General features: G+C 31.3%; 1 protein-coding gene across 1 annotated transcript in view; it reads left to right on the top strand.

Moving 5' to 3' along the window:
* Camta (Calmodulin-binding transcription activator) overlaps positions 1 to 22,788 on the top strand; it is a 328,860-nt gene that overhangs the window by 192,548 nt on the left and 113,524 nt on the right. Inside the window, exons 4-6 of the mRNA XM_088269893.1 lie at positions 2,799 to 2,934; positions 18,742 to 18,813; positions 19,770 to 19,914. Of these exons, the coding sequence (XP_088126019.1) occupies positions 2,815 to 2,934; positions 18,742 to 18,813; positions 19,770 to 19,914 (337 nt within the window). The 5' untranslated portion in view covers positions 2,799 to 2,814. The remainder of the gene's footprint in view (positions 1 to 2,798; positions 2,935 to 18,741; positions 18,814 to 19,769; positions 19,915 to 22,788) is intronic.

Here is a 22,788-nt window from a genome sequence, read left to right as displayed (position 1 = left end):
GTATCGACCGTACATGTACGTCCAAACTCCTTTGAGAAAAGTTTGGTATGGCCGTACATGTACGGCCATACTCCCGGACAGGTTAACACATGAAGGAAAAGTAATCAACCCTCCACTTCAGGTACCACTTCAGGTACCTCCACTTCAGTCCAGGGTAATATTGAATAAATTTTTGAGAAAAAAAAAATCACCTTAATTTATTTGATCCTATTCCGGGACCTCCAGAATGGTAGCCGAGTAAAAAAACATAAACATAAATAATTTTATAAGCATTTTTAACTTTGTGGCAAGGTAATATAGCACTTCTCTTATCATTCATAGTTTTTTTTAGAATATTACACAAATTGAATGATGAATGATAAGAAGAGTATTACTAAATGAAAAGCTACATTTATGCTTAGCAATACCTACGTCCTTTTCTTGACTCAACAACCTTCAGTAAAGTTAGTTGTTTTTATATTTGTAATTTATTAAAATAAAAATAAAAACTAAACGAAACTACTATTTCACAAAACATATCATAATAGTGACAAGTATAAATATCATGGTCGCATTTGTATCACCCAAAAATTACGTGCGCTCTCATATTGTTTATGCTTAGGTTTAGGGGTGTCTGTTTCAAGTAGAGATTATTCAAGTAATGGTCGGGGGTGAGGGGGCGCGGAGACGGCGGCAGGGGTAGTGTTGATGGGAAATTAGGTATGTCAAGTTTGTTGGGAAGTCGAGGATAGTTTTACCCTCTTATTCATAATCTTGGGGGACGGTTGTTAATATATCATTATTTCAGCATTATTTACCATTTTCAGTACTTAGTTTCATGGTGTAAGATAAACGAATGTGTGTAGGCATAAATATTGTGTATTTACGCGAACATTTTCTCTCATCATAACGTTTAAACGCTGGTTTGTACTCCTATAATAATTTGTGTTTAAAAAATCAATTCAAAGTACTCGTATCCTTTATTTAAATATGAACATACATTTTCACGATCGCAGTTAAAATAATTATGACGCTCGCCTTATCATTCGTCGTTTGCTTTGTGTAATTCCGCTTAGAAAAATGTTATATTACCATATCAAAAAATTAACAATGTTTTTAATAATAGAATAATAATTATAAACATTTTTGTGGTTAACCGTATTATATTGACCCTCCCATCAACGTTTCTATCATCCTTGTAGGAGTCTCGCTAAAAGTACAAAATTGTAAATTTAAAAAATACTGAATCTTATTGAAAACTGTGTCTCAACTTGATATGAAACATGTATTTGGAATTTCATTTATTGATTCGGTAGTCACTTTGTGGTAAAATCTATCCATTTTTAGTTAATGTTTTACTTCGTTAATACCACTATTTCTTAAAATCTACTGTGACACGTGTTTTGATGCATTCCGCATCATTTACGGTGTTTAAAAATGATGCGGAATGCATCGAAACACGTGTCACAGTAGATTTAATGATATAGTGGTATTTACTAAACAAAACATTAAATTAAAAATGTATTTGGAAGTCTGAGCATCCCAGAAGAGACACATAAAAAAATTACATCTCATCAGTAGGGCGAATAATCCTGTGTCCGACTTTATAAATTATATAAATATTATTTGGTTTATTAAAAATTAAATACTACGATGAACCTAGTATTTTTTTTAAATCTGTGGCTTAGTGATTTTACAGTTTTTTTAAGGTTATTAATATTTGATGGCTAAGAATAAAAATTAAAGGTACTCGAACAGCGACCGTACTTAATACTATAAAATATTATTATTTAATACTTTGTGCATATATAAAAGCATTGTAATTTTTTGGTATGGTAATATAACACAAAGTGAATAATGAATAACGACGAGTTTCTTCGAAACTCTTAAAGAGACTTTTAGAGAGGATAACTCTAAAAGAGTTGATTAAAAATTCACCTCTTTCATTTATGTTTTTAATATTTTTTATAGTACGACTTTTAAACCTAAACTATTGTACCTTTACTCAACTTGGACTTGCTTAACTTTACGTAACTTCACATAACAAATTCTAAGTAGGTACTAACTCTTCAAGAGACTGTAAGAGAGGATACCTCTAATAATGAATAACGATAATAAGGAGAGTGTTTTATTATTGTTAAAGTTTATTTTTCAATTAATATAAATTATCTTGTACATGAAAACGAAACGATAGCTTTTGTATTGAATTCAAATTAATGACATATTTGGCTTATGTGTATGTATATATATATATATATATATATATATATATATATATATATATATATATATATATATATATATATATATATATATATATATATATATATATATATATATATATATATATATATATATATATATATATATATATATATATATATATATATATATATATATATATATATATATATATATGTATGTATGTATGTATGTGTGTATGTATGTGTATGTATATGTATGTATGTATATATAAAAATATATTTTTATTTTTGATATTCTTACCTAGAAATGAAAATCCTTTAACCACCCTCATTAATTCCTCTCCTTTCCTTTTTCTTCCTGCAAAATCTATTTTTTTTATACCAGACCCTTTTTTATCTCTGAATGTTTTTTAATAGTTGTTAAAACAAAAATGTGGAATTATTTAATTGGCTTTATTTTTATTAATGTAACTATTTTCGTTAATGTTATGTTACGTTTGTTATTGTTAATGTAACTATTGTTTATTATATACTTTTTTTTAAAATGTAAAGCTGTACAATTCCCGAACAAATAAAAAAAAATAATAAATAAACATTTTGTGTCCTTTGTTGCAGACCGAAGAGTGGGTGCATGTTGCTGTACAGCAGGAAGAAGGTGCGGTACAGGAGAGATGGGTATTGCTGGAAGAAGAGGAAGGATGGGAAGACCACGAGAGAAGACCACATGAAGCTCAAGGTTCAGGGGACTGAGGTAAGTTAAACATATTGCAAGCATACAATACGAGTGTGCGTTTTATTATTGTAAGGATGAAGAGGTTAAGAACTTTTATATTTTTATCTTTCGTTAAATTAAAAAGTTTGCTTCTTAAATTTAAAATTGTAATTTTCAAACACAACATTCGTGTTTAAAAATGATGCGGAATGCAGCAAAACACGTGTCACAATAAAAAGTGGTAAATACCAAGTAAAATTTAAGTTAAAAATGCATAGATATTACTATAAGGTGACCGCTGAATCAATCAATCAAAGGTGTATTAAATATTCCAATTTTACATAAGAACTTTTGTATCTACGCTAATATGTAACTAAAGTATAAAAATAATTTTCTTAAATCATATCAATTTTCGAGTTCATTTATGTAAACACGGCGTGTTTCGAGAACCACAAATGTTCTCATCAACAGGTGAAAAAAACAATAATTTTATTTTGTGTTTTCACTCTTGAATGAGAACATTCATGGTTCTTGAAACTAGTCGTGTTTACATTAATAAACTCGAAAAGTGGTCTAAATTGGCAGTCACAAAGTAGTGTTTTTTAAAGTGGTATTACACAAAGTGAACGATGAATGATAACGGGAGTGTTACTTTAGTAATTATTTGCCGCTCTAATTAATTTACTTACGAAAGATTTTATACGTCATTGTTAGGTTATAGTTAATTACCCTTCCCTTACGATACCAAAATTTAGCACTCCGTACACCATATGAAAATGTGATTAAAAAATGTGATTTAAAAAACGGGAAAAACTCCTAAATGTTCCTTTTATTGAGCATTGCACAGCAAATACATCCACTCCGGACGACAACTTGTGAGCTGCAAATGGAATCGTCCAAAAACAGTATGAAGCCGCGCGCGCATTCGTAAAGTGCAGCACACACACCTACTGTGTGGATTTTTTTCTAGGAATAGGAATTGGAAACATGTCAAAAATAGGACTGTTAATTAAATTAAATTCATTATTAATAATATTTGAATTTTATACGTCTCCCATTAGTTCTTTCGTGCTCACTGCACGCTGCTTCCCCCCGCATAACTCCACACATCATCCGCATGTGGAATATGGGGCCGCGAGTGCCGAATATGGCCATTTCCCACTGTTTGTTTTTGATATTTCCACATTTTTACTACCTAACAGGCGATATCCGAGCGCGGATTGTTCCAATGGGCCGTATAAAGGCACTCAATATCGGGATGGCACCATATTTAAAACCATATTTTCCATTTTCCAAGTGCACGTTGTATAATATACGACCACATCACGACTTTGTCGTTACTTCATAAATTGGATTCAAATAGTGACGTATCTACTCGCCTTTCTGCCATCCTGTGATGTCGACTTAGTTACCTTGAAAAACAAATCATGATATTAGTATTACCTTTTTTGTATGAAAATAACTGGTACCCACCTATTCGCCTTTCTGTCATCCTGGAATGTCGGCTTAGTACCCATGAAAAACAAATCGTGTACCATAGAACGGGGCTACTTGAACTTTGACGTGTTACTTGAGCCCAGTACAAAAAAAAAGATCTGTATTTGGTATACAATAATGAACGTATCGACATGATTCATTGTTTCCTTGACAGGTGACACTCATACCTTCATTATTGTAGACCAAATACAGATTATTTTTTTTGTACTGGGCTCAAGTAATAGATCAAAGTTCAATTAGCCCCGTTCTACGGTATTTTTTGTTAAAAAAAATAACCGCTCAAATTAAAACCTACCTAAGAATTTTAAATCAAGTGTTCAGGCGTTTCCCAGTATGTGAAAATAATCTGGGGTTAAGATCTTGCATAAAAATAAAAGAGCATCTGCTACATAAAAGGCAATATATCAAGGAGTTCCGAAAATTTAAGTAATGTGGTTGTCAATCATGTATAGAATAGTAAATGTTGCAAGTGTGTAAAGTGATCACTTAATCCGTTGTTCCAGATAGGTCATAAACCCTTTAAATACCCAGAAATCCATAACACACACACAATAACAATAGAAGAAAATTCAAAACTATAGTCATTTTAAAATACAATTTAATTTATAAATATGTATGTTAATTTGTGTACTTGTATATATTTGTTATCTAGCAGGTATTAGTATTTGTGTTTTTTTTTTAAACACGTAAATAGGAATACTGGATTGAAAAAATAATGAATGGAGGAAAATATAGAAGCAAAAACAAAATTAACAATATTTGAGAATTTATGAGTATTTTGTAATAAAAAGAGAGAAAAAGTATATTCGATAAATAAACCACAAAACGAAATTGTATGTAAGTATGTACATAAGTATATATTTAATCAAACCGTTACTTTTAAAAATATTTCCTGCAATCAAGTTGTATTCTGCGCCATATTTAATTTTAATCATCATCTAAAATCACGCGAAATAAAATGATCAGACAAACTCATCACAGTTTTTTTAAAGTACCGTGTAATTAGTTCTTTTTACTCTCCCTTAGTTAAAACTAATTAAGTACTATTTGTCTTTATTACTGGCAACCCTTTTAGCAGTATAACCGCGTTGGTTGCAGGAATTCCGACCTATATTTGCTATCTTTAATAAACCATTAATTATTACAAAAACCTGAGTGAAATCCTAAAATGTTTATTCATCATTTCGTTTAAAAATAATAATTCCCTAGAACAGGTGCAAGAATTTTTATATCTAGGAATCATGTTCACAAGGGATGGGAAAGTGGATAAGGATATTGAGAGAAGAGTGAATGCAGGGAATAGAATAAATGGTGCGTTGAACAGAGTGATTGTGAGTAAAAATATGTCCATGGAAGCCAAGCTAGCGGTTCACAAAGGCGTGCTAGTACCGACACTAATGTATGGAAGCAAAACATGGAACTGGCAAAGGAAAGATGAAAGCAGAGTGAACGCTGTTGAAATGCGCTCCCTCAGACGAATGTGTGGAAAATCATTGTATGACAGAATTAAAAACGACGATATAAGAAAGGAATGTAAGGCTGAACGAGGAATAATTGAAAAGATTAGGAAGAGTTCTTTGCGGTGGTATGGACATGTGGAGCGAATGGATAACGAGAGAATGACTAAGAAAATATATGTAGCGAATGTGAGAGGGAAAACAGAACGTGGACGACCGAAAAAGACTTGGCACGATCAGATCAATCAGAACCTAAAATCTGGCAGTGTCAAAAGTCTGCGTAATCGGAGGGCATGTATGACTAGATGTATGGATGTGAAGGAGGCGTGGAGTGTATGTCAGGACAGAAGAGTGTGGCGTTCCATCCTCTGCCTACCCCTGCGGGGAAACGGCGTGATGGTAGTAGTAGTAGTTTAAAAATAACACATCTGAACAGCTTTTTAACCACTTGATGCTCAGTTTAAAAAAAAATATCGCGTTTTATTATTATTTTACAAAAAAAGTTTCCAAAGTTAAAAGTTGTCCATTTAAAAAATACAACAAAAGGTATAAAAAAATATGTAAATTAAATAATAGGAAAAATTAAACATAATGTTCGTATAAAAAAAAAACAGATCTAAGTACCTTCTTTGTGTAAACGTATAACTCGTATAATATATAAGTATTTGCTAACTTTTTTTTTTAAATATTTTTTTCTCCTAAAATCAAATATTTATTGTTTATATTGGCACTTTCAATCGAAATTTATTTTTGAAATCTATTGCATTTTTGCCAGTGCCTTTTTATTAAAATCTAAAATAAGATGTAGGTACTCACACAGCGCATGCCATAGTGGGATCTTTTTTTGGATTCATATTATAATATATTTTTTGTACTTGTAATTATAATAGTCTATTTTTTTTGTAATTTGTATTTTTGTATGTAATTTTTTTTGTAATATTGTAATTATAATAGTCTAATATATTTTTTGAACTTGTAATTAAAATAGAAATTTGTACTTGTAATTATACTTGTAATTGTAATTGTAATTATAATAGTAATTATAATAGTAATTATAATTACTATTATATATTATAATAGAGTCGTAATAATCGTCGGGTATGTATGAGGAGATGCATGAATGTAGAAGAGGCAAAGAATGTTTGCAAAGACAGAGTGGTGTGGCGTTCGATTCTCTCTACCTACCCCTGCGGGGAAGCGGTGTGATGGTTAGTTAGTTAGTTAGTAATTATAATATATTGGTAAATGCAAAAAAATATTTCAAATTTAAAATAATACTCTAATTACAATTATAAAAATAAAAATTTGGTCATTTATCAAATAATTTTCGACAAAAAACGTCAAGTGACAGCTCGCGAGCACAGATCCGCTGTTTATGAAACGCAAACACGTCGAAACACGCGAGTAGTGCTCGGGTTGGCGCGATACGACACATGGCGCTGGCCGCGAACACTGTTCGTCCAATTGATATTAAAAATAAAATTTTAAAGAGTTCTAATTGAATTGTTTGCAAATACAATACTATGAAAGAAGTCTTACACAAGCAATATTAATGTTTTTATTTTTTCATTAATTGATTCGGCAGTAACTTTGTGGTAAAATCTATTCATTTTTAATTAATATTTTACTTTATTTATTGTTTCGGCATCAACTTTGTGGTAAGACATAGATACTTATCACTCATTTCACTCTCATAAATTAAAATTATTACACCTTGTTCCGTATAAAGGCCAAATTAGGAATTATCTTGAAAATTTAGAAATCCAAAAAAAACTAAATTCTAATAATAATGTATTAAATAATATATTGTTTCAAAATTCTTCACCTTTGCTTTCCATTTTTTCTTTGTTTTCAAACTCCGCCCCTTGAGTAACCCCTTCCCCTCACTTTCCCCTCTCCTTATTTATAGAACAATTTTATATTTTATTTTATTTATTGTTTCGGCATTAACTTTGTGGTAAGACATGTTACAATAATTAAAGAAAACACTTCGTTTTTTACCACTTGAGTTTAATTATAGACTACATGTTTCAGAAGCTAAACTTCCATCATTCAGGTCTGTATAATAACTAAAATATAAAATATAAAATTGTTCTATAAATAAGGATAGGGGGAAAGTAAGGGGAAGGGGTTAGTCAAGGAACGGAGTTTGAAAACAAAGGAAAAATTGAAAGCAATGGCGAAGAATTTTGAAACAATATATTATTTAATAAATTATTATTAGAATTCAGGTTTTTTTGTATTTCTAAATTTTCAAGATAATTCATAATTTGGCCTTTATATGGAACAAGGTGTAATAATTTTAATTTATGGGAGTGAAATGAGTGATTAGTATCTATTATATTATTTTATATTTTATATTTTAGTTACTATGCAGACCTGAATGATGGAAGTTTAACTTCTGAAACATGTAGCCTATAATAAAACTCAAGTGGTAAAAAACAAGTGTTTTCTTTAATGTTTTACTTAGTTAATACCACTGTATCAAATAGTAGTATTTACTATGTAAAACATAAATAAAAATATTATTTTTTGACATCTCATCAAAGATGAAGAAGAATATGGAAGTCTGGGCATTTACGGGGCTTACGACCGTCATAGGCTGGTTTAAGTGATCACTTTACACACGTGTAACATTCACCAATTCTACCCATTATTGACAACCACACTACTCAAATTCTTGGAAGTTCTATATATGTGAATTAATTTAGAAACCTTGTTCATGAATCACTAGAACTTAACTAGAAACATCTATTGGTGAGATGTAAAGAAGCTTTTTATTAAGCAGAAACTCTTATATTAGTATGTGAGATCCGAATCCTGGATTATAATCACACACATGAGAAACGCCAGAAAATACCATTTTCATTTTAATTATTAAGCTTATAATTTGACCAGATAATTTATTTACAACATTTTGAGATAATCAACAGAGATAATCCAGATTTTGTGAACAAGTATTTGGACACACTCAAAATGTTGTAAATAAATAAAAATGTTTTTATAATAGAAAATTAATTCTGGAATAGTCTCAGCTAGGTATCTCTCTCAACTACGTAATGATGCACAAACTTCTAAGTAAACTCATTCATAATCCCAGCATCTTATAGTGCATTTGCTTTTATGTCCACGTTAATTTTAGCAAAACTCGCCGGTAAAGGGTCATTTATTCCTCCTCGGGCCCTAGAGTGGAACCCACTTACAGCGAGCTAATGAATACGAACCCTACAAACTCTGAAGTTTTCACGTTGAAATTACTACGAGTCTACGAGTCTTTAAAAAAGTTTGGAGTTCTCTGTATTTTTACACGTGTTAACACATTAACGAAATGCATACTTGAAAAAAAAACACATTGTACGATATTATGATGTCTACTGTATAGCGTTTGCTTTTGCCTTTTGTATGCTGACGATGCAGTGCTTCTTACCGATAGTAGAGAAGACCTACATGCGCTGGTATAAAGGTGTATAATGTGTACAAGGAAAGTGATTTGCTGATGAATGTTGACAAGTACAAAGTCTTGGTTTTTAAAAGGGATTAATGTAGATCTGGGTTTAAAACAGTAGTAAATTAGGGTATTTGGAACAGATAGATGATTTCGAATAATTGGAAAGGACAGGCATTTTTTTAGAAGAGTGAATGCTGGGAAAAGAAAAAAACAGTTGGAAATAGGAGCAGAGGAAGATCGAAGAAAACTTGGTCTGATCAAGTATTTCAAATACCTGAAAGTGGTTCAGTCAGGAGTCGGAACAATCAGTGTGCATGTGTGAGCAGACGTATGAATATGGAAGAGGCGAAGATTGTTTTATTTGCAAAGATTGATAGACGTGGCGTTCTAATTTCTCTGCTTACTCCTGCGGAAAGTGACATGATGTCAATTGAGTTAATTAATTAACAACGTTTAAGTGTATTTTAATAAAGAGCTGCCGTTCATTTAATTCATTGATTTTATAAATTCGAAAAATAAATGTAAAATATTATAGATAAATAAATGTTCAGCGATTTTTACTCAACATAATTAAAAAAATTGAACATGATAATACACTGAAAAAACCTTTAGCGATACATCAAAATTCGTATATGTTAAAAAAAAAACAGTTTTAATGCAACTATCTATATTTTCACCAAAATTGCCAACCATTATTCATTTCTTATAAACCTGATACTTTCGCTATAAAAAATCGGGATTCAGCAAAAAATTTGAAGAGCATAATTCAAAAATACATTGTTGGGGAATATATCCAAAATAAAACAAGGTTTTTTGGATTGAATTCTACATTTATTTATGTATACGTTAATACGTGACGCGTTTCCTCTTCTTAGGACATTATCAAACACTAGTATATAATAACATTTTGTAAATATTTTAAGTCAGTGTTTGATTATGTCCTAAGAAGACGAAACGCGTCACGTATTAACATATACATAAATAAATGTAGAATTCAATCCCACAAACCTTTTTTTTATTTTGGATGTATTACCCAACAATTCAATATGGAATTCTACCAATTGTCTGCAGTTACAATAAAAATAAAAATAAATAAAAAATACATGTTAAAATAAATCACGTTATTGGTGCATTCCCCCCCCCCATTCGCAGTATTTGATTGAACGAAAGATGAATTCGCCCTTGTCCTAATCCTGAATGATTTGGTGCCGGGAAGCCATTTCATGGTTGGAAGATGCACCGACTGTTTGGGAAGTTGCCAGGAATCGGGAATATAGGAATTCCAGAGGCAGTTAAGCGGCAGATATGACGATAGAGACAATAAAAGCAAACATCGACATTTTCTATTATTTGCAGCGGGAACCTGATTTCCGACTTGATAAAACAAAGAGCTTGCCTTCACTTTCCGAGGCGTACTATCATAGTTAGTGTTTCGTAACGTAGCAATTTTTCTTCTATGGAGGTAGTCTGGCTCCTTCGTGTAGTTATAACACGTCATACTGGCATACATTATGTCATAGGTGCAATTCAACACGACAATAAAAAAAATCTCTTCAATGTATTACTCTGTCTATAATAATACATTCACAAATGTCGGTCATAAAATATGTAGACGCTCAAGTTGTGGGCTTCCTGACATTTTTATTATTTATTGATTCGGCATTAACTTTGTGGAATGACATGATTATTTTAATAAAATTAAACACTTGAATAAACCACTTTAATGAGTTTAATTTATATTCACGACTAGTTACGAAAACTTACAGATCATCTTCTGGTACAAATTTTCCTGACATTTCATGATCATTAAAGGTGTACTCTCAAATGTACAAATTCATTACGTGACCGGCTGCCCGAGAAGCCACACGTGTTGTCTGCGCATATTTTTTTTAGTAAAAAATATCTATAATTTTCTTCACTTCTTACCTTCCAACCTCTCTTTTCTTTTCAAAAGTAAATATATATTTCCATGAAAAAATTATTTTTTCAATAGAAAAACGGTGTTTTAAGCGAAAATTTAACAATGCGAAATGTTACCTGGGTTTAAAGAAAATTAAGTTGCAAGCTATTGACTATCCCGCTTTAAGAGTTAGTCGGTAGTAATGTATGGAGAATGTTGGCATTTTTTTGCATACTACCAGTGTTTTAAAAATGCTCGCGTACCAAGAACTCTTGAAAACTCAACTGAAGTATTACTTTTTGACATCTCATCAAAGATGAAGAAGAATATGGAAGTCTGGGCATTTACGGGGCTGACGACCGTCATAGGCTGGTTTAAGTGATCACTTTACAAACGTGTAACATTCACCAATTCTACCCATTATTGACAACCACACAAATCATTTACTTGGAAATTCTATGTATGTGAACCAATTTTGAAACATTATTCTTGAATCACTAGAACTTCGCTAGAGACATTTATTGGTGAGATGAAAATAAGCTTTTTACCAAGCAGAAACTCTTATTAGTATGTGAGGTCTGAATCCTGGATTATAATCACACACATGAAAAAATGTTGTAAATCAACTGAACTAATTTATTTTTCTTATGGTTTTTAGTTATCACATCACATCCATTCAAATTATTTTTAAAAATTTGGTCAAAATATTGGTAAAACATTAAACGATAAAATATAAAAGTATTGTTTCCAAATATTGAGTCGCTGATATGTTTAGAAACCGAAAATCCTCCAGGTAAAGTAAGTTCTCCTCCCCGTGGTGGGCCTCGGATAACGCTAAATGGACTAACACACTGGTCGTCAGACAATAATAACTACTCTCCAGGCGCACCATCGAAACGAAACGAAAACTAAAGTAAATTCGAGAGTAATTCGATGATTTGGGAGACCCGTAAGCCTAAGTATTCTCTCATAGTAGAAAGAAAGATCAAAATAAGTTTAAGAGAGTCCGTTATTATCTATAGCTAAATTGGTGTATAGACTGGATGGAATTTACATCAGATTACCCATTGATTCCGATTGTTACATATGATGACGGATCCTGAAATTATGCGTTGATTTATACGTTCCTGGTACACCGTTTGAACATATTGTTTCACGTTCTGATTGTTAACGATGCTGAAAGAGCTTTTAATTTGTTGAACTATTCGTTGATTTAGCATTGATGTGGTGGAGAAGCATGATGATTTAAATTTAAAAATAAAACACTTGTGTACACTTTTTTCATTTATTTATGTATTATATAAACGACTTGTTTCGAGAACTACACAGGTTCTTGTCAGTAGGTGAAAATAGGAACTATGATAAACAGTCATAATACATTGAATAGGCTATGAATTATAACTGCCAAGCGAGTGACTAAGAGTGAGATATTCATACTATTATTAAAAGCTATTATTATGTTTAAGCATTAGACATCGAACCATCGTTCGTTTTTTTCGTACTTTTATTATTTTTTAAAGTAATGAATTTATTAATGTATAAATATTTCCGTATATTTCTTCTTCTTCCTTGCTCCATCCCAACTTATCGTTTTTATAGGGTCACCTCTCTTCGTCCTCAGGTTGTAGGTCATTCTATCATATACAACATCACCTAGGTCATGCCTTCGAAAGTTATATGGATATATACCATATGCATATAATAATGGCCATAGAGGGTAATAAATAACCCTCTATAGGCATAAATTTGTATTCAGGTACATGATAAATCGCCAGAAAACATGTTTTTAAAGTTTTGAAACGTGTACAAATGGAGTTTGAGGATTTATTGAAAAGTTTCACGAATTTCTTACACTCCTGCGTCAATTTCCGGAACTTGGCGATGTCAACTTCATTAATCAGTCAAAATTATATTAAGTCCATAAACACGATTCTAAAGTACGCACCCAACTTAGTATGGAAAATGTTTAGGCAGGACGCCCAACGTTAAAAAGTTTCGGAAAATGCTTTGCTGAACTTTGTTTTGGAGAAGGCGAGTTTCAGAAAGACAGAGATTTGCGATAAACGTCCAACCACAAATACGAAATTCCGAAGGAAAAAATAGATTTAAATAGATATTTATACATACACACATTTCGCGTTTAATCATGTTATAATCCATGAGCCAATATATCTCATATCTTTGCAATGATACAATTTTGCTTATTTTTTTTTTAAATACACAATTTTATACGATTAGTAAGACCCCTCTAAGGATGGCAAGAATATTGAAGGGAGGGTTAATTATTAGACATATTAATTATTAGATGTATTTAATTAACATGGAATTAACCGTGAAATCTACGTTCACATTGAAGTGAATGATGATTAAATTTAAATAAACACATATGATCAAACAAGTACATTACCGGAGTCATTTTAACGTTGTGAGAACACGCTGTTTATGCCTTTTAAAGTTTTATTTATCTCAAACCGTATACATTTGATTATTTACTTGATGAATTTATTGTTTAAATGTATTGATAATATAATAAGGTTTGAAAAACCTATTTAAGGTATTTTGCCAAAAAACTATTCCATAATTTGGTCAAATAAACAACTTTTGATATAACAAATAAATATTAATAAGAGTGATGTTGCCTGTTACTTGAATAAATAAGTGAAGATTGTACTTTATATTTTTATTTTCATTCGGACAATATGCTGTCATTTTCAATGTTTTTAATATCATTGTTTTTCATAAAAAAAATATTTTCATTGCATCAAAGCATTGTTAAATAAAATAAATTTAAAATGTATGCTCTTATTTAAAAAAAAATATTTTCCATTTAACCAGATTGAACTCCAGCAACGTGTAATACGTTATATGTAAATATCATTGCTTTGGATATCCACCTGAAAATGTCAATATAAACCATTGATAATAATCTTATTAAAATTAAACACTTAAATAATCCCCTTTATCTTGACGACAATGTTTAATTTTAATAAAATAATCATTCCACAAAGTTAATGCCGAATCAATAAATAATATCATTGATAATAACATGACAATAACATTATGGTTTTACTCGCCCATATGAGTATGTGTTTGTTGGGCATTTTGTGCAGAACCACGTCCGGGTATGACAGGACACATCACCAAGACGAATGTCAGTGAAAAAGTTGATCACGCGACATCCATAAATTACCGAACTCGGTGCCATCCAAATCGTCACGGGAAAAATTGACGAAGTTCGTATCCATTTTTTACTTTCCGGCCGACGAAATATCGCCTCGGATAAATGTGTTTATCCTTGAGCTCCCGGATGGTGGGGGGGGGGGGGGCGCACAAGGAACGGGGCCTCGGCGATTTATCATAGCCACAAAATACACCCAGGGGGTGAATACGAGTACACGACACAGATAAAATAAATTATTTTTTAATACAACACTTGCTCGCTCTTTTGTCTCTTGGCTTCAGATTGCTAGCTAACGTGTGATGTCGTAAAAATGATACGGGGTCCAGGGACCCCATTTTGATATTATACCCTTCTTTATTTTGTATTCTAGACTAAGTATACTAGGCTATAGGTTTTCGTTAATTAAATAAAAAATATTTTTGTATTGATTTTGTGGTCAATCATTCAAACAAAGTATTGGTTTATTTTTTTACATCTCATCAAAGATGAAGAAGAATATGGAAGTCTGGGCATTTACGGGGCTGACGGCCGTCATAGGCTGGTTTAAGTGTTCATCACTTTACACACGTGTAACATTTACCAATTCTACACATTATTGACAATCACACTACTCAAATTCTTGGAAGTTCTGTATATATGAACCAATTTAGAGACCTTGTTCTTGAATCACTAGAACTTCACTAGAGACATCTATTGGTGAGATGTAAAGAAGCTTTTTATCAAGCAGAAACTCTTATATGAGTATGTGAGGTCCGAATCCTGGTTTATAATCACATACAGGAGAAACGCCAGCAAACATCATTTTAATTTTTATTATTTTAGCTTATAATTTGACTAGTTTATTTATTTTCATTTGGAGTGTGTCCAAATACTTGTTCACAAAACTAGATTATCTCAAATTATAGTTATTTTTCTTATTATTTTTTGATATCTCATAAAAAATAATATGAAAATAACTCCTGTAATTGGAGATAATCCAGATTTGTGAACAAGTATTTGGACACACTCAAAATGTTGTAAGTATTGGTTTGTTACTGTGCTCTTTGTTTTTTTACTAGCATTGTCGTCAAGACAATTACTGCGCCAGTAAGAAGATTACATACTAACAGCATAGTACTTTTTGCATATCTATCCATTAATTTACCAAATATCGTCTCACTTGCAGAACATACCACTGCTTTAGAAATCGGTTGATGTTAAAAAAAGTAAATTGGAGCAGGCAATCTCCTCTTTTTTTAAAAAAAAGGAAAGTTTAAAAAAAATAATATTTAGGATTTTTACGGAGTGTGTGGAATTTTTTGGTCATAGTATTTTAATGATTTTAATGTTTTTGAATTAAAATAAACCCTGATGATGACAAGGTTCTTGTCAAAACCGCATTGTATTAATAAAAAAAGTGGTAAAAACAAAGTCAATTAATTTTGTAAAGTTAACAAAGTTTTAGTATTGTTTTATAAAAGTTTAATGAAATTTTCCTTGAATCTCTATCAATAGCCTTTGAGAGCTATCCGTAATGAAGCTGTTTAACAATTCACGATGTATTCGGTTTGCTCTCGATCCGATTCCGGGCTTGATTTGCGCCACCGCTGAAACCATTAGCCGAGACACACATCTGCTGATGTGATTGGAGCAGTTGAGAGAATAGAACAACGCTTGTGATGTGAATAATGCATGACGCCCCCGGTACCCGCCTCACCCAGACAGGGCGGGGAAGACAGACGAAACTGACGATAATGTTAGAAAATTGGATAAGCAGCTTCAATCAACGCTTTCAATTTATGACCACCATTGACGAAACGAGCAACAAAATCAAACACATGTTTTAAATATATTATTAGATTAAAACCAATATTTTTAGCTTTTCCACTTTATTTTTATTTGACCAGCGACCGGGTTTTGTCGTTACCGTCATCATCAGACTGGTTTACGACATCATCACACTGGTTACCGACATCATCAGACATAAGCTAAAAATATTGGTTTTAATCTAATAATATATTAAAAATGCAATTCCATCACGAAGTGTCAGTGGATAATATAAAACACGTTTTAAACTTTATAAAATAAAACAACTTTTTTTAACCGCTTTTTATTGGTACACTTTACCAACCGGTTTCGACAAGAACCTTGTCATCATCAGGGTTTATGTACTAAATTCTAAAACATTGAAATACTCATAGTTAATTACCCTTCCCTTACCAAAAACTTCCACGCACTCCGTACACCATATGAAAATATGATTTAAAAAAACTTCCATAATTTTAAACAATGTTGTTTTATTTTATAAAGTTTAAAACAAGGTTAATTAATTTTATAAAGTTTATAAAATGTGCCACAAAGTATCTAAGGAAAACATTCAAGAAACTAAAACTTTGTTTTTAACTATTTTTTGGTAATGTATCCAAAATAAAACAAAATTATTGAATTTTACTAAATAATGTGACGCGTTTTGTCTAACCAAGACATTATCAAAATGTTTTTAATTTATGTTTTACTAAGTAAATACCACTATTTCTTAAAATCTACTGTAACAAGTGTTTCGATCCATTCCGCACCATTTTCAAACACCGTCTGTGAAGCTTATTCTAAATTTTAGAATTGGGTCCTTGAGACGTTGAAGATTGAATAGGGTAGGAGCTGTTTCTTTATTTTATTAATTTATTAAATTTTTATTTTATTTTTTCAATCAATCAATGAAATTATCAAACCGACTTCAATATTTGTAAAATGCACTTATATACTAACAATAATATAATAATAATTGTCCGCCTCCGTGGTGTAATGGTCAGCGTGTTAAGCCACCGTGCTGGAGGTCCCGGGTTCGATTCCCAGGGGGGGAGGTGAAAATAAATATTAGTAATTAGTTATAACACTGTAATATTTATTTAATATTACCCTGGACTGGTTCTTGAAGCGCAAGAGTGATCACCTTGCCTTCATGTAAGTAGATCAAGATAACACTGTCGTCAATTTGATGCAGTGCCCTATGCACCATTAGGTGCGGATAAGGGTTATGAATAAATAATTAGTATATACTTATGGACATTTTACATATATTTAAGTCAGTTTGATAATGTCTTGATAAGACAAAACGCGTCACATTATATCGCTCACTCCTTTCAAGAACGTCATAAATCAAAACCCGTCAATTTTCAGTTATGCATGTTTTCGTAATGCCCAGAAAATTTACTACATCCCAGCAAAAGAGGCATATTTTAAACTTAATATTTACCCGCTACAGGGCAGAAAGTGTTGTTTTTGCATTTTGAAGAAAAGGTATTGTTTAATTATTTTTTTTTAAAATAAACTAGTTATTTTTCAAATGGAGAAAAAACCTTCAAGTTTAACCTAAAAAGATCTGTTGCGCAGTAAAAAGTTAAATAAGTGGCTTGATATTTATTTTAAATACATTGTATTATATTTTTAAACTTTAAAAACGTTCTCCTGAAAAATCAAGTTTTTTGATTTATGACGTTCTTGAAAGTAGTGAGCGATATATCATTGTATAAACATATGAAAATAAACGTGGAATTTTATCCAATAATTTTGTTTTTTTTATACATTACCAAAAAATTCAAAATGGAATTTTACCAATAAACTGCATTTACAATAATTGGGTACTTTTCTCCAACCCGTTTCGACAAGCACCTTGATATGTTCAGGGATAGATATGTAATAAATTTTAAACTATAAAATATTCGTATTAAGGTGAATAGGTGGGAAACGGAGTAGGTAACCTGGTTCACAATATGATCAGGTTCTCTTCGTCCTCTGAATAAGTCTTTAAATAAATAAAAATGCGAAATATAATTTTTACATACTAAAATTTTCCGTTAATCTTCTTCGTGGGTTGTAATCTGTACGATAATTGATTTGCTTCTGTCATGGTTAGTCTTCAACCGTCTCTATGTTCCGCTCATATCTTCAACTCGGTATTTATTTATTTATTTATTTATTGGAAAACTAACAGAATATTTACAAAAAATAACAAAATATAATACAATTAAATAAAATAAAATTCCAATTACAGGTTTTCACTTAAAAGTAATTAAAAAAAAACTGTCATGTACTCGTACATAAGTAATCTATATAGCATTGTGCAAGAGCGTGTGTGTGTATGTGTGTGTGTGTGGTGAATGATTTTAGTAGGAACATACATACAGTGCAGAGGAGCATAGTTTTTAAAGATCCTGAGAGGACAATTTGCTCACCATTCGACTTTTCAACACAGATTTTCCGCAATCGCATCTTGCTCAGTTAGCACTCTCATGACATTTTGCTTGAATTCATTTTTTGTGGTAGTAAAAAAATCAATTTGAGTATGTTACTCCCATTAATATGATACTATTTTCTTGTGTTTCAGTGTATTTATGGGTGTTACGTCCACTCCGCCATCTTGCCTACTTTCCACCGAAGATGCTACTGGCTGCTGCAGGTAATTACTTCATTATTTACTGTTTATCTATGGCATAATTCACATGGTAATAGTGAATTATTCGAGCGGCCTAATGGGGGAGTAGCTTCATGATTACGTATTCAGAATTATGACTCCAAGGAGAGATAACGGAAGGCATTGTGTTCTGTGGGCGTATACTGTGTGTATCAATATTCATCAAATAACTTCAGGCAGTCGATTATTTCGACCGTGGAAAGTCAGTATTGCTTATTTTTTATCCAAATTAAGGGAAAGGCGCTTTACTAGCTAAAAAGTGTAATTGATAGGCAGTACTCGAGGCAAATACATTTCTTTATTTCTCTGCTGTCTGCTGTGCTGGTCGGGGTTGTGGGCATCTATGTACCGGCCAACGTCGGGTCGGAATCGGATCTAACTGACTAACTCAACTAAATACTAATCACTTTCACCGCCTACACCGGGGTACTTCTAGAAAATTTGGTGACGGATTTACAAACTTGTATTTATTTAGATTGGCAGTGACAAGTATATTGAAAGCTTTTAAATGTAAATTCACAATAAAATCGGGATACAATTTTATGTTGTTTCACATTTTCAATAAATTTCGCAACTTAGTTTTTAAAAATTATATTGCTTTGCAAGAGCAGATCTGTCAGGAAGCCTAGATGCTTCTGTATCAGATCTGGGCATGCGGTGGGACAATAAAATTTCTTTATTAATACACTAAAATTGAAATTATTTTATAAATTAACTTGTAACTTGTAACTTGTTGACTTGTAAATCTATATGAGGAGATTTAAGATATAAAATAAACGACTATTTATATTCATAAATTAAACGTACTTATCACAAGTCTCATAAATAATTCCATTCTGCTAATCATTATTTTTCAATGGGCGCTAAAAAAATATTGATTAAAAAATGTAAGGTAACTTATTCTAGGAGCGTTGAAATTGATCTACGTTTGTATTTTTCAGAACCCCGACATTGTTCTTGTGCATTACTTGAACGTGCCATATCCAGACGACAACAAGCTAGCCGTCATAACCCCCAGCTTAGCGCTATGGGGAGACAAGAAGGAATGGACCAAGGACGAACTGGTCAACCAACTGAAACCAATGTGTGAGTATAACACATCCGTCTTCAGGATGTAGTAGACCCCCTTTCATTACCAAACCGAGGACAGTTAAAATCAGAAAAAAACGGCTTATTATTTAAGTTTTACTTGGTGAATACACTAAATAATTAAGTGGTATTTACTAAGCAAAACATTTATTTAAATCGATAGATATTGCCACAAAGTGACTGCCGAATCAGTTATAATGTGTATTTATATTCAAAGAAATTTCATTAAAGATATTTTTTATCGTAAATAATCAATTCAAACCCCTATCCACACCCCAATGGTGCATAGGGCACTGCATTATACAAACACAGTGTTATCTTGATCGTTAACACACGAAGGAAAGGTGATCAGCCCTCCGCTTCAGGTATCAGTCCAGGGTAATATTGAATTAATATTAGTGTGAAAAAATCACTTTTATTAATTTGACCCCCCCGGGAATCGAGCCCGGGACCTCCAGAACGGTAGCCAAGCGTGCTGACCATTACACTGCGGAGGCGGACGAATAATAATCAAAACGCCAATAATATAACACTTTTCAATAAAACGATACACAAATCACCAACAACACACTTCATAACAAACATACATAGAATTACAAGATCATAAAGAAAGAAACACATCAAAAGATTTTTTTTTATTTTGATTTATTTTATTTATTTATTTATTTATACGGCACAAGAGCCTTTTACAATTAAATATATAACAATAAAGAACAATATAAACGTGTTTTATGGTTGATAAAATCAAACATGAGCCACCTTTGGTCGAAGGAACTTTGAGTATTACGCAATAAAGTTGTGTACCCTCCCTCCGTCTTCCACAAAGTCATTAAATTACGACACTTTGTATAAAAGAGCTATTTATTGGAAAACGGAGGTGGGTAGGTAAATACGAAATGCATGATGTCACCTGCCATATTATCCACGATTGCATGACTCGTGACAAACAATAATTAACAAGTATTCATTAAACTATACGTAGTGCTATATGTGAACATAAAAAATATTTTATGGGATGTTATTTGTATTACTGATTAGTTTATTTATTTATTTTCAAAACAAATTATATACATAAGTCATATTATATACATAAATATATTAATCCCGATGAGTAATTTCTATTTCTCATTTTGGGACATGGGATTAAGGTTAACAATACTGGAACACAAATAATAAAGTTACAAAAAAGATTTTAAAAAAATAACCAAAACTAATACATGGCAAAATATAAAAACAATAAACAGGTATAATAAATAGGCATAAGAAGCATATTTCAATGAAATATATGAGAAAAACATGAATTAAGAGGCATATTTAAAATAAACAAATGGGAAAATATAAAAAACTAAGTTATTTTCTCTTATTCGTTTATTTTAAACATGCTTCTTACCTAATGTTTTTTTTATACGATTTTACCTATATACTATACCTGTTTATTGTTTTTAATACATGGCAATATATAAAAACAATAAACAGGTATAATAAATAGGCATAAGAAGCATATTATAATGAAATATATGAGAAAAAAGGTAAGAAGCATATTTAAAATAAACAAATGAGAAAATATAAAAAATGATGTTATATTCTCTTAGTGGTTTATTTTAAACATGCTTCTTAGCTAATGTTTTTTTATATGATTTTACGTATATACTATACCCGTTTATTGTTTTATATTTTACATTTTGCCCCGTGTTAGTTTTGTTTAATTTTTTATGTTTTTTTTAATTCCTTATTTGTGTTTACTTACGCCTTGTTAACCTCAATCTTAAAATGAGTACTCATCGGGAATATTATGAATTTGTTTCAAAATACAATAAATAAATCAACAATGCGTCCTCTACACGGAAAAACCTGTCAGGACATGTATTTAAAATTGTAAACTTGGTATGAGCATGATGTAAAATAAATAATCAAATAAGAATGAGCCTCGTTTGAAAAACTGGATTTTAAGTTCGCCGGAGTTTTGCTCGTAGGAAAAAATCGGCAGGCTTTCATATTGGAGAAATAGTGATAAATGGAGTACCTATCTGGGGCATATGGTATCCAAAGATTAGACGAGAATTCCGTATTCTGTACGTCCGCGTATACTCGTATATTGAAACAGTAGCTGGTGTAGGCTTTGGATGCTTTGCCAACACCTGGTACAATCAGATACGTAAGGGTTGCTTATCAGAACTTTTCAAATCGAATAGTTTGCGTAAGAAATGGAATGAATTTATTTGCGTTGGCAAACAGCTTAAAAGGAATTAAACTTTATTTTGATAAGGAATGATGGTATTTTTATTTGACGTACGTAGGCGTTGTTTTATTTGTATTTATTAATAGACTTCACTTTTTAATTATTTTTATTTCATTTATTTATTGAAACAATATGAACGTATACAGGGTTTTCACATCGAATTGGACGTTAAATTGTATTTATTGTGCTATTTTGTAAAAAAGTAAGAATTTTTAAATGTGTATTCAACTTAGTACTCATGATTCAAAGTAATAAAAAAATAGAAAATCTTGTCTGAAGAAAACAAAATTATACTTTTGAAATGAAAATACCAAATTATTTTTGGCGTTTAACATTTTTTCTTTCATCCATATAACTACAAGAATATAACAGTAATATAAATCTGCCAATTTAAATCGGTTTTTTTTAACAATACATGACCTTTTTAAACTGGTAATGTGTCGAAATTTAATGGTATTTTTTTCCTAAAAATTAAGTTTATATTACGTAATACTTTACTGTTACATTATCCTGACTTGGCTGATATTATTTGCATTTCGAATATTGAAAGCATTAACTTTGTGGATCATTGTAATATGTTTCGGAGAAATAAAATACTTTGTTTTTTGATCCACTCACATTTCGGCAACAAC

The sequence above is a fragment of the Brachycentrus maculatus genome, unplaced genomic scaffold (assembly GCF_059751285.1).
Source record: "Brachycentrus maculatus isolate JH-2025_06_01 unplaced genomic scaffold, ASM5975128v1 h1tg000367l, whole genome shotgun sequence".
Classification (NCBI taxonomy): domain Eukaryota; kingdom Metazoa; phylum Arthropoda; class Insecta; order Trichoptera; family Brachycentridae; genus Brachycentrus; species Brachycentrus maculatus.
Note: the sequence above shows the minus strand (reverse complement) of the source record. Positions and strands in the feature narration are given on the sequence as shown.